This window comes from Pinus tabuliformis, chromosome 6 (genome assembly GCF_031772625.1).
Source record: "Pinus tabuliformis cultivar Carrire ecotype Pingquan chromosome 6, CPIR1, whole genome shotgun sequence".
NCBI classification, from domain to species: domain Eukaryota; kingdom Viridiplantae; phylum Streptophyta; class Pinopsida; order Pinales; family Pinaceae; genus Pinus; species Pinus tabuliformis.
This window is the reverse complement of record NC_142292.1, coordinates 815,513,555-815,527,695: the sequence shown is the minus strand read 5'-3', so window position 1 is coordinate 815,527,695 and position 14,141 is coordinate 815,513,555. Positions and strand designations below refer to the sequence as shown.

General features: G+C 31.1%; 1 protein-coding gene across 1 annotated transcript; it reads right to left on the bottom strand.

Moving 5' to 3' along the window:
- Positions 1–7,722: 7,722 nt before the first annotated feature.
- On the bottom strand, positions 7,723–10,470 carry LOC149261302 (putative aquaporin TIP-type). The gene is made up of 3 exons (XM_089381532.1): positions 10,271–10,470; positions 9,932–10,182; positions 7,723–8,371 (listed from the first exon to the last, which is right to left on the bottom strand). The coding sequence occupies exons 1-3, from the start codon at positions 10,401–10,403 to the stop codon at positions 7,997–7,999; spliced, it is 759 nt and encodes a 252-aa protein (XP_089237658.1). The 5' UTR covers positions 10,404–10,470; the 3' UTR covers positions 7,723–7,996.
- Positions 10,471–14,141: the final 3,671 nt, after the last annotated feature.

The window sequence follows — 14,141 nt, the reverse complement described above, 5'->3', positions numbered from 1 at the left end:
TCAAGTGCTAAGTTGTTAGTCTACAATAGAGTGATGGGTGATAGGATGGAAATCTTATAGGAGTGATGAGATAGTAAAGGATCATAAATAAGAGAAATAAGGATGCATTTAGACTGACAACTTTAGAAGGTTGAGCTTAGGTTCCTCTTGATGACTTAATGTGGCATAAATGGATATAATAATATGTTCCCTTTCAGATACTAGAAAAGGTGGTAGAAAATGTCTATAGACTTAGGATACCCCCATAAATACACATTTATTTAGTGGTGAATGCAGAGAATATGAAACTCTATGATCCTTTTGTGCTACATTAGGCAGATGAATAACTCTCATCTTTTGGAGACGATGTAGCACTATATTCTTGGGGAGAGTTTCAAAACAAGTGCAAAATTACAAGATAATTATAACATTATATTTCTACAAACTAGATTGAAAGGACAACTTCTAGGCAAGGCTATATGGTACACTTGATAGAAGGTGGAGGAAAAATTTTCTCACCTCATTTAGTAGAAGATTTTGGGCACCAAAGGCCTTCAAAAGCAGGGATATATGATCCATACTAGATCATTATATTATTTTTCATCCATCTTGATGGCTTTAGAGTGGAAAAGATGGAGTAATCAACTCACAATACCATTTTTACCAATGGGTCCCAGTTTGGTGAATTGGGGTTTGAAACCCTCTCAAATTGGTTTGAGGCATAAAAATACAATTTTTTGGGGGTAAAAATTTGATTCTTAAGTGCACACCCCCTAGCACTATTCTACATAGAGATAACTTTCCGATGATGCAATAATTTCCTCAATTGGAGTATGAGTATTGCAAAAGTTATGTCACCTAGAAGTTGTCCTTGTTGTTTTGACCATTGTGATTCAAGGGGATGCCACATCAACCCCCATTATTCATATAAAATTGGATAGCTACATGACCATGATGAAGAACAATCTAGAAGAGTCAATATTACAACTTTAGTCAAGAGTTGAAGGAGTCAAATGTAACCACTAGTAACCTATCGGGTTGTGTTATAATGAAGCCACTAGGAGGAAAAGGGGTTCATTCTATTTGAGTGATTTTTGTTCAATAGATGAGAAGAGTAGTCGAGAGAGGATAGAGAGAGAGAAAACAAAAATATTTTGCACATTGTAGCATCACATGAGCCATAAGTCTCACTTCTTTGTGCTTGCACCCATTTTCCATTCAGGGAGAGAAAAAAGTTGCCTCACTTTCTAGCTAGGTTTTCTACCAAAGGATTTCCAAAGTCAAATCTTCTGTATTATGGTTCTAATTTATTTTATTTTTCTATATTATCTATATTACATTCATAAAATTAGTAACTTAATAAATATAGAAGTATAAGGAAGATAACTCTCATACTATAGATTCCATATTTTCAATCAAAGTTTATCACATTTGTTGTGACAAACTATCCAGTGGAATATCCATGACAATTTACGAATCAATTATAATATACTATTATCTCACTTGAGTGTGATATATTCTTTTGTGAAGAATGTGATAGATAGGTACAACCTATTACTACATATCTCCAACACCACATCAATAGGATTCCAATTTTATATCTCAAACTAAGAATTAAATCCTTAATATACCTTACAACTATTTTATTTGATGATTGAAAAAGAAAATATTTTTCACAACAAACATAATGGATATAATTATTTTTCCAAATCCACTACCCTTTTTTTTATCCTCCTCTTTTGTTTCATTCTCACCTCAACATCTTAACAAAACGACCATAACATCATGATTGCTCATCAAATACAATTTTTGTGATAATCTGTAGGTAAAATGACAAGCTATAAGATTCGAACCCCAATCTGCAGATATATATATATATATATATATATATATATATATATATATATATATATATATATATATATATATATATATATATATATATATATTCAAATTGTATGGGAAGGATTCAATTCTAACCTTCTAAGGGAATACATTTGGATTACCCATTTTGATGGTCTTAATGCACGCGATATGTATTTTCATTGGATCACCCTGCTCATTGTATTCCCTATATAAAATTATATATAATTCGATCCTTACACATGGGAGGAGGTATATCGGCCCGTGATAGAAATACTATAATGTTATGAATATGAGATATGATTGACTTGATCACTGTATAGATCTACAAATATATCATGTAATTTTGAGGATAAAGTAATAGAATTTCTCTATTGATGCTTTCCAATTGCATGCTTCTTGTTTTATAGGTGCATGATCTAAGTCTCCTCAATAAATTTGTTATTGGTTGGAACTCGCCCAAAAACTCAACCATGTTGCTCCTATTTCCATAGCTTTGTAATGTAACTCTATCCCTCATCTTATTTATATATTGTGTGTGTTAATTTATAACTAAATCATGCTAGATCATTATATAAATTGCATTATTGGTTTGATTTATAATTCCACCATGTACGTGTGATTAAATCACTTTACAATCATAATGTATGATCCCCCCTTCTCCTTTGTAATACATATATGTATTGATTTCTTACACAGTGTGATTTGGATTGTATACCAGTTATTTCAATTGGCTTACATATCGGTTTATTCCTTTTGGGTTACATTTCAAATTGTGGGTTTCATATTTCTTTTCTTCATAATCAAAATTATGCTAACATTCTAACTTAAAACTAGACTTATAGATCTAATTCTCAATTATGTTGATGCTTTGTTTTGGTTACCATTTACTGTTGGTTTACATTTGTAGAGAAACGATAATAGTACTGAAGGTAGAGAGATAACATTTTTCAATTCTGTAGGGATGTGTGAACACTTTTATTGAACATTATGAAATATCACAGCCTACCACAAGGGGCTCTATGTTGAAACACACCAGTGATCACAACACCTCTCAAGTTTTCTTTCCCTCCTTTCACCTTTGTGTTAATGGTGGAATTCCTTACTGAAAAGAACCTGGATTGATACCCCAGATGGTATTCATCCCATAGATTTAACTCTTGAATATATTTTATTTTCAGAAGCCACAGTTAACTAGGTTCTACTAAACATAAGGTTTGATACTTGTAAAGAAGATAGAAATACTCTATCTACATACCTCTCATGAAACTACCCTTAAAATTGTTATTTAGTGAGTGAGTTATCTATGGCATTGAGTATAATATTTTTTTGGCTTTCCTATGCTTTTTACCTTTTTAAGTGATAGATTAGAAGGCCCATCAATCATCTGACTCCTTGAAATGCAATGTAGTATCTCTAAGTTTACGCTCCCTAATTGACAATTTAATGTCTCAAATTTATAGAATTAAATTGACTAATATTTTTGGTGTTGTTTCTCAGGAGATACTAAAGATATTAGTATATTGATGATTCATTTTTCTTGTTTACTTTAGGTTTCTTATTTCTGAATTATTATGTGTGAATTTCTTTTTTTTGCTGCTAGCATTCTAGATCTAGAAGGAGACAGTGGCGAGATGAAAATATGACCTCACTTTAGAATTCTTTGAAGTGTATTATCCTAACACATTCACTTTAGTGAGACTACTATCTTTTGGTTCTAAAGATATGCTAGTACTATAAAAATAGGGGTAGGGCCTGAGATATTAGTGATAGTTTTGAGGTTCAAAAAAGAGTAGTCACTTTTGATAAATATACCCCTTCAAACACTAACTTATTGGAAGGTTCATCTATAAAATGAATACAAGCAAGAAGAACTCCCTTGATAGATCCAAAGTTTGAGGAAAAATTCCCAAAATTTTGAAGCATTAGAAGAAGTAAAAATATAGAGTCTATGAACTTTCAGGTAGGACCTATAGTGGAAGAAACAAACATAGAGATTCCAAATAAACAACCAGAGCTTGAGGTTGGTTTCAAACCAATTAAAGGTACAAAAAATTCCATGAAAAGAAAGGTAAATGATGTCAATTATTAGAGAAGCTTCTCTAATAACTAACCTCTAACCAACTTAGGATAAGTTGGGTTAAGATGATCTACTTGGGAATGACTTACTCTAGAAATTTTACCTCCATCACTCCCATGCTAAAGACATGTTGTATACTCAACTTCCATGTTTTTCTACTACAATGGAGCGATGGGTGATAGGATGGAAATCCTACAAGAATGATGGGCTAGTAAAGGAGCATAAAACAAGGGGAAAGAAGGATGCATTTAGGCAAATGACTTTGGAAGGTTGAGCTTATTTTCCTCTAGCTGACATAAGGTGGAAAAAAGGGATATAATATTATGTTCCCTTTGATATACTAAAGAAGGTGGGAGATAATAACTATAGACTTAGTGTACCTCCATATATACACATTTACTCAGTGGTGAATGTAGAGAATATGAAACTCTATGAGCCTTTTGTGCTATTAGGAAGATTAATAGGTACTACCTTATGAAGAGGATTTTTCACTAGATGCTTAGGCAAAGCTTGAGAAGAGGTCCGAAAATACAAGAAAGGGGCAACACGATTTTTTTTAGATTGGATTGAAAGGATAACTTGTAGGTAAGGCTAAATGGTACACCCGATAGAAGGTGGAGGAAAATTTTCCTCACCTCATTTAGTAGAAGCTTTTGGGGACCAAAATCCATAGAACATGGGGATCTATGATCCATATTGGATCATTATATTATTTTTAATCGGTCTTGATGGTTTTAGAGTGGAAAAGGTGGAGGAATTAATTCACAAGACCAATTTTACCAGTAGGTCATAGTTTGGTGTATCAATGTATTAGGGTTTCAAACCTTCTCGAAGTATTTTGAGGCTTAAAACAATATTTTTTTTGGGGGTAAAAAATTGATTCTTATGTGCACACCCCCTAGAACTATTTTACATATATATATCCTTCCAACGATGCAATAATTCCCTTGACCAGCTGGTTGACCACATGCTACTCTCGGCTGACCTTTTGTAAATGATTGGCTATCAGAGACCTCTCATGAAAGGGGGTTGTGACTCACTAACTAATTAACTCACTGACTCGACCCCGTATTGCACCATGTCGCGTGAATGTGGACTTGCATGTGGACTTGGCTGCTTCCTTACAATGAAACGAAGCTAGCTAGGGGCATGCTTTGATTGAATGAATGGATTATGTTAGTGGCGTATTTTCACATACAGCACATGACATTACAACACATGGTACAAAATTATGTCACTTGGAAGTAGTCCTTCTTGTTTTGACTACCGTGATTGAACTGGATAACAAGTCATCCCCTATTAATCATGGCAAAGGGGGTAACCACATGATTATGATGAAGAAGAATCTAGAAGAGTCAATATTGTAACTTTAGTTAAGAGTTGAAGGAGACAAATATAACCACTAGTAGTCTATCGAGTTTTGTTAGAACCAAACCACTAGGAGAAAAAGGGGTTCTATTTTATTCGAGTGCATTTTGTTCAATAAATGAGAAGAGTAGCCGAGAGTGGACAAAGAGAGAAAAAAAGAGTTTGTGCACTGTAGCAACTCATGAGCCATAGGTCTCACTTCTTTATTCCTGTATCCATTCCCATTCAAAGAAAGAGAGAACATATCAACCTCACCTTTCATCTAGGTTTACTCCCAATGGATTTCCCAGGTTACTTCTTATGTATTAAGGTTTTGAGTGATTTTTTTTGTCTATTCTCTATTTTCTATATTACATGCATAAAAATAGTAACTTAATAAATATAAAATTCTAATGAAAATAACTCGCATAGTATAGATTTTGTATTTTGAGTATAAGTTTATCATATTTGTTATGACAAACTATCAAGTGAGATATCCAAGACAATTTACAAATCAATTATAATAAATTACTATCTCACATGAGTGTGATATATTCTCTCGTGAAGAGATTGATAGATTAGTGCAAACTTGGTACTACAAATATCCAATGACATATCAACAGGTTTCTAATTTCATATCTCAAAGTAAGAATTAAATCCTTAATCTAATTTACAACTTCTATTTTATTTGGTTATTTAAAAAGAAAATAGTTTTCAGAAACAACACAATGGATATAATAATTTTTCCAAATCCAGTATCCTTGTTTTGATGCCCCTCTTTTGTTGCATTCTTACCTTAGAATCTTAACAAAAGGACCATAACATCAAGATTTCTTATCAACTACCATGTGCATGATAATATGGAAGTAAAATGATAAGCTATGGCATTTGAACTTAGCCATTGTGCCTCCAAATGAATATAAATCATTCCCTTAACTTTGTTGGAGCTTTGACACCATGTTAATATATAGAACTCAAAATAGGACACAAAAACTTGGTGTAAAAGTTCTTAAGCCATATTTTTCCCATGGCACAATATTCAATCCCATGATGCAATTTTATAATGCATGAATGAAACCACTAGATAACCTATATTTTCTTTTATATCTACAAAGAAATAAGAATGAATGAATGAATAATATGATTTAATAATATTTAGTATGACACTTTTGACCATGATATAAATTTCACTCACACTCCTATATAAATAAATTTTGTATCACATTGATTTTTAGAACTACTCCTCATATGATGTTTTATATCTTTTGAATTTTTACATTATTGTGTTAAATATTTTCCATGTAGTTTGAAATTTCAATATAGAAGATACTTTGAAATGCATCGTACACATATAGTAACTTGTACATAGTTTGAATTTGGGAAAGCAAAGAGTCAGAGGTTCCAACCTCTTTCTATATCTTAACTCCTCGCAGATATGATTGATGTACAACAACAATCCACCAACACTCAACAAGATGAATGCAATGACACCTCTCTCTATATCTTACTTCCTCCTAGATACCATTGATGTACAACAACAATCCACCAACACTCACCAGGATACATGCAGTGATGCCAAGATAGCTACATCCTAGATAGCTACATTCTTAAAGGGCAATGGTTGATGAATCAATATATCATGTCAACTTACACTCACCAGGATACATGCAATGATGCCAAGATAGCTACATCCTAAATAGCTATATTCTTAAAGGGCAATGGTTAATAAATCAATATATCATGTCAACTTGTGGAGAATGGTTCAATATAAATAATAAATAACAAGCTAGTTTATATAAATTTCCTCTAGGTGCCGAGTAAAATTTCAAATATTTTCCCTCTCATAATATGTAGCATACTTTACCTTAACATAACTCACAAATGAAAGATAAAATTCCCCCTTTTCTTCCCTCTCAGACTATGTATATTCCCATGAAACTTCATACTCATTGTAGTGGTTGTGTGATATTCCCATGAAACTTCATACTCATTGTAGTGGTTGTGTGATAGATGATAACCAAATCTACTATATTTCAAAGCACTATATTTCAAAGCACTTTCCATGTTTATTTAGTGAAAAGCACTATGAAATATAGATTCTCAACATTATAGTAATATATAAACTTTATGCATAAATAAAATAAACTATGCTCAATTAGTGTCAATAATTCACTTTGTGATATTTGATAAATGTAATATTTAATATTTTATTTAAAAGATATTGCAAGCCAATCTTTCTTTACACTAAACCTTCTCCCCATATTCAATTATAGAAACCGATTCAAATAACCTTATATATTTTATTAAATTAAATGGGATCATATTTAAATATCAACCAACAAATGTAATATTATTAATAAAATATAAAATGTAATATTTTAAGATATAATTTTATAATAATATGCATTAATCTATTTATTTTTTTAAACCCTATCACGCCGACCTAATAGAAATGAAACCTTACACAAACGGATTAATTTACACCTCAGGGATCACCTGAAACTTATTGAGTTACACGGACTTTCTGAGTCAGTGTTTTCGTTGTTACTGCACGATGGGGAAAATAAACACGTCTGGATGGCCGAAACAAAACATACGATCACAGGGAGTACATATTCGATTGCACAAACTGTCATTTCCTTGACTTGGCCTCCATCAATGTTTCTGATGAAGTCAGCCCCTTTATTTTTGTTACAAGAAAATCATGGCGTTTGCGCTGATGGTATCTCAGTATTCAGAAATCGGGACGGGAGCATGTGTTTCTTCGGTAAGGAAGATGCCTCCATAGACGATACCAGCGAGCGGTCCTCCAATAAGGGGACCGACCCAGTACACCCAATGGTCCGTCCAGTCGTTACTCACCAAGGCAGGGCCGAAGGCACGGGCGGGGTTCATGGAAGCCCCGGAGAAGGGACCGCCGGCAATAATGTTGGCGCCCACCACGAAGCCGATGGCAAGGGGCGCGATAGTGCCCTGGCTGCCCTTCTTCGGGTCGATTGCGGTCGCGTACACCGTGTACAGCAGACCGAAGGTGAGAATGATCTCCATCACCACAGCCTCACCGCTGTTCATGCCTGATGCCACGGTAAAGGGTGACGTTGTCTGCATTGTCCAAAAAACACGAACAATATTATAAGGGTTGTTTGCATTTTCCAACCATGGTTTGCATGGTTTAAGATCCACAAACCAATAAGTTTATGGTTAAATTTTAAATTTGTGTTATTTAAATTGGGTTTTTATTGTATATATGGATTGAGTGTCTTAAAAAAATTATGGGGCATTTGAATTGTGAAGAGTTTACCTCTGAAACTTGTGATACCAATGAATTCCTGCAAGATTCTACTTAAAATAGGTCACAAAACCTTCAAAAAAATCTTACAAATAGTCTTGGTTGTTAATAGGCATCATTCCAAAATAATCTAATTATTTGACGCTGCTAAAATTTAAAAAATCACAAAAAAACTATTTAAATTTAAAAAAAAATTAATATACAAGTTAAACACACACATATACTTTAACCATGGAGATTTAACTCACTTTATTATAGGCCAATACTACGTGTTATCAATACCACATGCACAAAAAGCCATAACTCACTTCATTTTTCATATCACATTTTTTTCAATTAATCTATTTAATTAAAATGAAAAAACTACATAATCACTTTGAAGATAAATTTCAACCTTTGATTTGATTTGTGTATATTACTATGAATATTAAATCTCCACTATCTACATAATAATTATTGATAATTAAACCAATATAAATTCATCTTAATCACATATCTAGTTGTCACCAATACATATCAAATTTCTAAGATACAAATCTCTTTTAAAATCTCTCAGGCATGAAAAATGACAAAAGTGTAAAATAGTAAAATTACTTTAAATGTTTTAACTAAATATTTTTTAATTTTTTTTTATTATATATATATATATATATATATATATATATATATATAACACTAAAATATAAAATATATATTTTTATTAAATACATGTTTATATATTTTTAATATATGTGAATATTACTTAAATTTTTTTTGGTATTAATATACAAAGTTTGATAACGAAATAAAATAATTAATAATTTATGTATTGAAATATCTTTAAAACTTATTAAAAAATTATAATTTTTAAAAATATTCAATTTTTTTAATTATTTTATTTATTTTTAAAAATAATATAAAACTATATTATTTCATTTTTTTAGACTCCATTATAATATAGATCATGACAATTAGATTATTAATGTTTTATAATACTTTTAATTAAAACTGGCTAAATACATATATCTATTTAAAAATTATAATTATAATAAATATTACATTTTTATTATTAAAATATTTTATTTTTAATAGTATTGAGTGGGTTTAATGGTTAAGAGCATGTGGTTACTTGTGTTTCCAAGTAAGAGATCACAGAATCAAAACAAAGAGTATGTATGCCTTCATAAACCAAACAATTAAATCATAGAAATAAGTCCCTTGTCTCACAAGCAAAAAAAATCTGATACACCAATTTAATGTATAACTTAACTATAACCTTAAAATTAAATAATAATAATAATTATTATTACTATTTATAATATTAAACCAAATGTTCTAATATCCTACTAACTACCGTCGACTTATAACCCATCATCATCTTTGCAGTAACTTACCATACCCCCGGTGGTGAACTTCAAGAGCAAGCAGGCGACTGTAGAGCCGAGTAGCTGTGCAATCAAGTAGAAAAAGCTACGGAGGAGCGTGATGTTCCCACCGACGGCGAGGCCTAGAGTGACAGCCGGATTAATATGACCGCCGGAAGTGTTGAACCCGGCATCGACCATCGCAAACACCACCATAGCGTGAGCTAGCGCCACCCCGGCCAGCCCCGCCGGGTTCAAAGATGCATCCGATGTCATCTTATCTGAATCCATCACCACACAAAAAACAACAAGATCAGAAACCGTTCAAATTTCCAGAACATAAACAGAATACAGAACATTGAAACGAACCATAAGCCATGCTGGATCCTTCCCCGGCGAAGACAAACAGAAAAGTCAAGATAAACTCTGAAATATATAACTTTAACGTTTCCCATTTGAAGGTATCTTCAATGCTACCCAATCCAATCCCAAGACGGGCCATTCTGCTACCAAATTAAGTAGCACTCACAAAGCAAAAAATCAAACACACAAATGTACACAACCTTCTGGTTAGTTGCTCTTAATTATCAAGAAAACCCTAGCTGCTTTTCCCTTTATATATTAATTCCAGGCCCAGCGTCTCCAAAAGTCCCCACCTACCATTAGAATCAGAACAGGATTATGCCATCCGAGTCTCTATCATTGAACAGTTCTACGAGACACCATGCATGGAGGGTGACGCAGTTTGAAAGTTGTCATGCAATTTTTTTTAAGCACCACATAAACATAATGCCCCCCACACCACTCACTAGCAGTCCCGGGAATCTCTGGCCTTAGAAAATTGAGCGAATATAATACTTCCAGGTGTTAGAATCTAACAACGATATGACGACGGGCTATCTGATAGCCCACACCCAAGAACCTAGCACCTAGTAGGCTAGTACAGACCTCGAAGTCCTGCAATTATTTCTTAATAAAAGACTGTATGTACGCATTCAGATTCGATTATAGCCTATAAAGGCTCAGGTTTCTGTCGATCACTCCATTTGCAATGGCCCATTGTCTTCTCAAATAATATTATTTGAAACTTATGCCATCATGCAACATAATGGCGTGCCTTCATGTCTTTATCAATTTAGTCAGGATGTTTATATATCTATAAATGTTTGTTTTTTCCTTATGAAAATAATTTAATTTAACACCTTAAACTTTCATTGTTGATCTATGCTTTGTTGATAAAGACAAAGATAACTGGCCAATTTTGAACCTATCATCACTCAGAAAAAATTTATGATAATAATTTCATTTAACAGTCTAGTTATACTTTAATGGTTGATAATTGTCCAATTTTGACCATACGTTACACTTAACTGTTTGATTGATTCGTTTTTTGTTTAATCTCTTGAGGATAATATCTTCATATTTTCAATGTGATTTGCAGTATCTAAAATAAAAGGTAGTGTAGCATAATCATCTTAAGTTTTGGTTGTTTTAATTTGTGATATAATTTTCAAGGTTTTTTTTTTTAAGTTTTAGTTTTTTTAATTTGTGATATATTTTTCAGGTTTTTTTTTTAATAGATTTTTTTGGTTGAGATTGTGATTTTTAAATATTTAGAATGTGTTTTGATTTTATAAGTGAGTTTTTTTATGTGTATATTTTTAGGGTGTAAAATATATAATGTAATTTTTTATTGTTTAAATTGTATTTTTGAATGCTATATAGGGTAAATAACCTAAGTTTGTAAGTGAAAAAATTGTTGGATTTCAACAAATAATATATATATATATACTTAAAAAAAGAATCAAATTGGAAAATAGTGAGACCACTTGTAATGATTCAACCATAAAACTTATTTTCTTCGATAACTTTATATGATATATACATATTTTTTTAAAATAATAAATAATATATACATAGTTGACATTAAAATATTTTACATAACATGTGCATCTAAATATTTTATTAGAGCACATTAAAATGATTTTTTTTCTATTAATAATTTTTCAAGTATACATCAATATTAATTTGTATCAAAATATTTTATTGATAACCCACATTGAATATTTATATTTATATATATATATATATATATATATATAATTGTTATGGATATAGATTAGTTAATATAGATCTTCAAATAGTCCATTTATATTGAAGGTTGAAATATTTTTATAAAAGTATAAGATTTACAAATGTTACTGGACATTTTTTTTTTTAATTTCTAATTATTTTACATGAAATTATATTAAGCCATATGGACAACTAACTAAACATACATCACATATTCATTTTTTTTATAATAACTAACATTGCTTTTCTATTTAGAGAATAATTTATTTTTATTTTAATAAGATGTGTAACTCCACATTGACGACTACTAAAATTACACATTACCCTCATACTCCAATGTAGAATGATCTACTCGACTCATTGAATTGAGTGTATTGGAAAATTTATAGAGTATTTATTTAAAAAAACACTACATTATACATAAAGTTGAATAAAAAATATTTTCGAAAGGAAATTTTATTTAAAAAAAAAATTGGTTTTCTATGATATTATATTTTTACATTATAACTGAAAAAATAAATAAATTATTATATGTGTTTTTTAATATATAATTAGAAAAAATAAATAAATTAATGACCATCCATTTTAACATCTTTTCTTTAATTGGTTTTCTATAATCTATATTTTTACATTATAAATAAATAAATAAATTATTATATTGTTTTTTAATAAAAAATTAGAAAAAAATAAAATAAATGAATCGCTAGCATAGATCCATCTTAACCCATCAAGCGCCCACAATGATCAAATCTCTCGAGGTGCAAACCTCCTTTTTGAGTGCAAAACTTGAGGAAATGTTTGCACCTCGAGAGACTTGATCCTTCTGGACGCTCGATAGATCTGGGGTTAAGTAGGTTGGTTTCACTCATGTGTAGTCATACAATTTTTTTTGAACATCTAATTAATTTGATCATTTTAAATATGTTAAATATGTCTAGGATTAATTTGGTCAATTTAATTTTTAAATTTTCTTAGTTACCTCAGTTTGTTTAAAGGAAAGATACTATTAGTAAGAATGATGAAATAAAATATTTGAGTGCAAAGTGACAATGTAACAATGTTCAATGATAGAAAATGTGAATAATAAGAATATAGCCAATTACAAACAATCTTCATTGTGATCAATCTGAAACTATTTTATTCTAGTGTTCTTATTGTCACATCCATCATATGAAAATGGTAGTTGAAATCATACACCATTCACATATTTAACTCAAGCTACTTTAGCAAACATCATACATTGTCTTTCTCTGCAATATTAATAGTTTTTTTCTCCAAAGTGAATCATTGTAACTTATCGAGTGTTAAACCTCAAATAATTTTCAATTGTAGTTATTTTCCATTACCCCATATATTTAACTCAAGCTACATTAGTAAACATCATACATTGTCTTGCTCTCCAATATTAATAGTTGTTTTCTCCAAAGTGAATCATTGTGACTTATGGAGTGTTAAACCCAAATAATTTTCAATTGTAGTTATTTTCTATTACCCCGTTTGAATGCAAAGTGATTAACAATGTTGAATAATGGAAAATGGGAATAATAACATATAATTAATTACAAACAGTTTACAATTTCACGAAGAAAACATTTCACGTAAGTGAATATTTTATTTAGGATGAAAATTCAAGTATTGTATTTATGGTTGAATTATTGTAACATAGAATTCAATGCACGTCATGAATAATTTTTATGTGCTTACACTAAGAGAGAGTGCCTATGTTTTGGGGGTGAGAAGGAGAGACAAGTGGAGATAGAGATATAGATCTAGGGGGCAGAGATATGCATACAATGAAATCAATGCACACTATTAATCTAATTACTTTGAAATTAATGTACATCATACATGTAGTTGCATCAAATTAGAAATCAACATATACACTGAAATCAATGCATATCGTGTAAGGTATTAAACAGGATTAGAAATCATCATCTACACTGAAATCAATGCCCCCTCCATCTATATGTGTATCTCCCTTTGTCTTTCCTTATTTATCTCTATATTCAAACATACACACACTCTCTCCATATCTATCTATCTTTCTATCTCTTCCTCTTACTCTCTCTCTATCTCTCCCCACCCCCCCTCTCTCTCTCCATCTATATCTTTATATCCCATTGTCTCTTTATCTCGGCCCCCAAACATACACACTCTCTCTCCATAT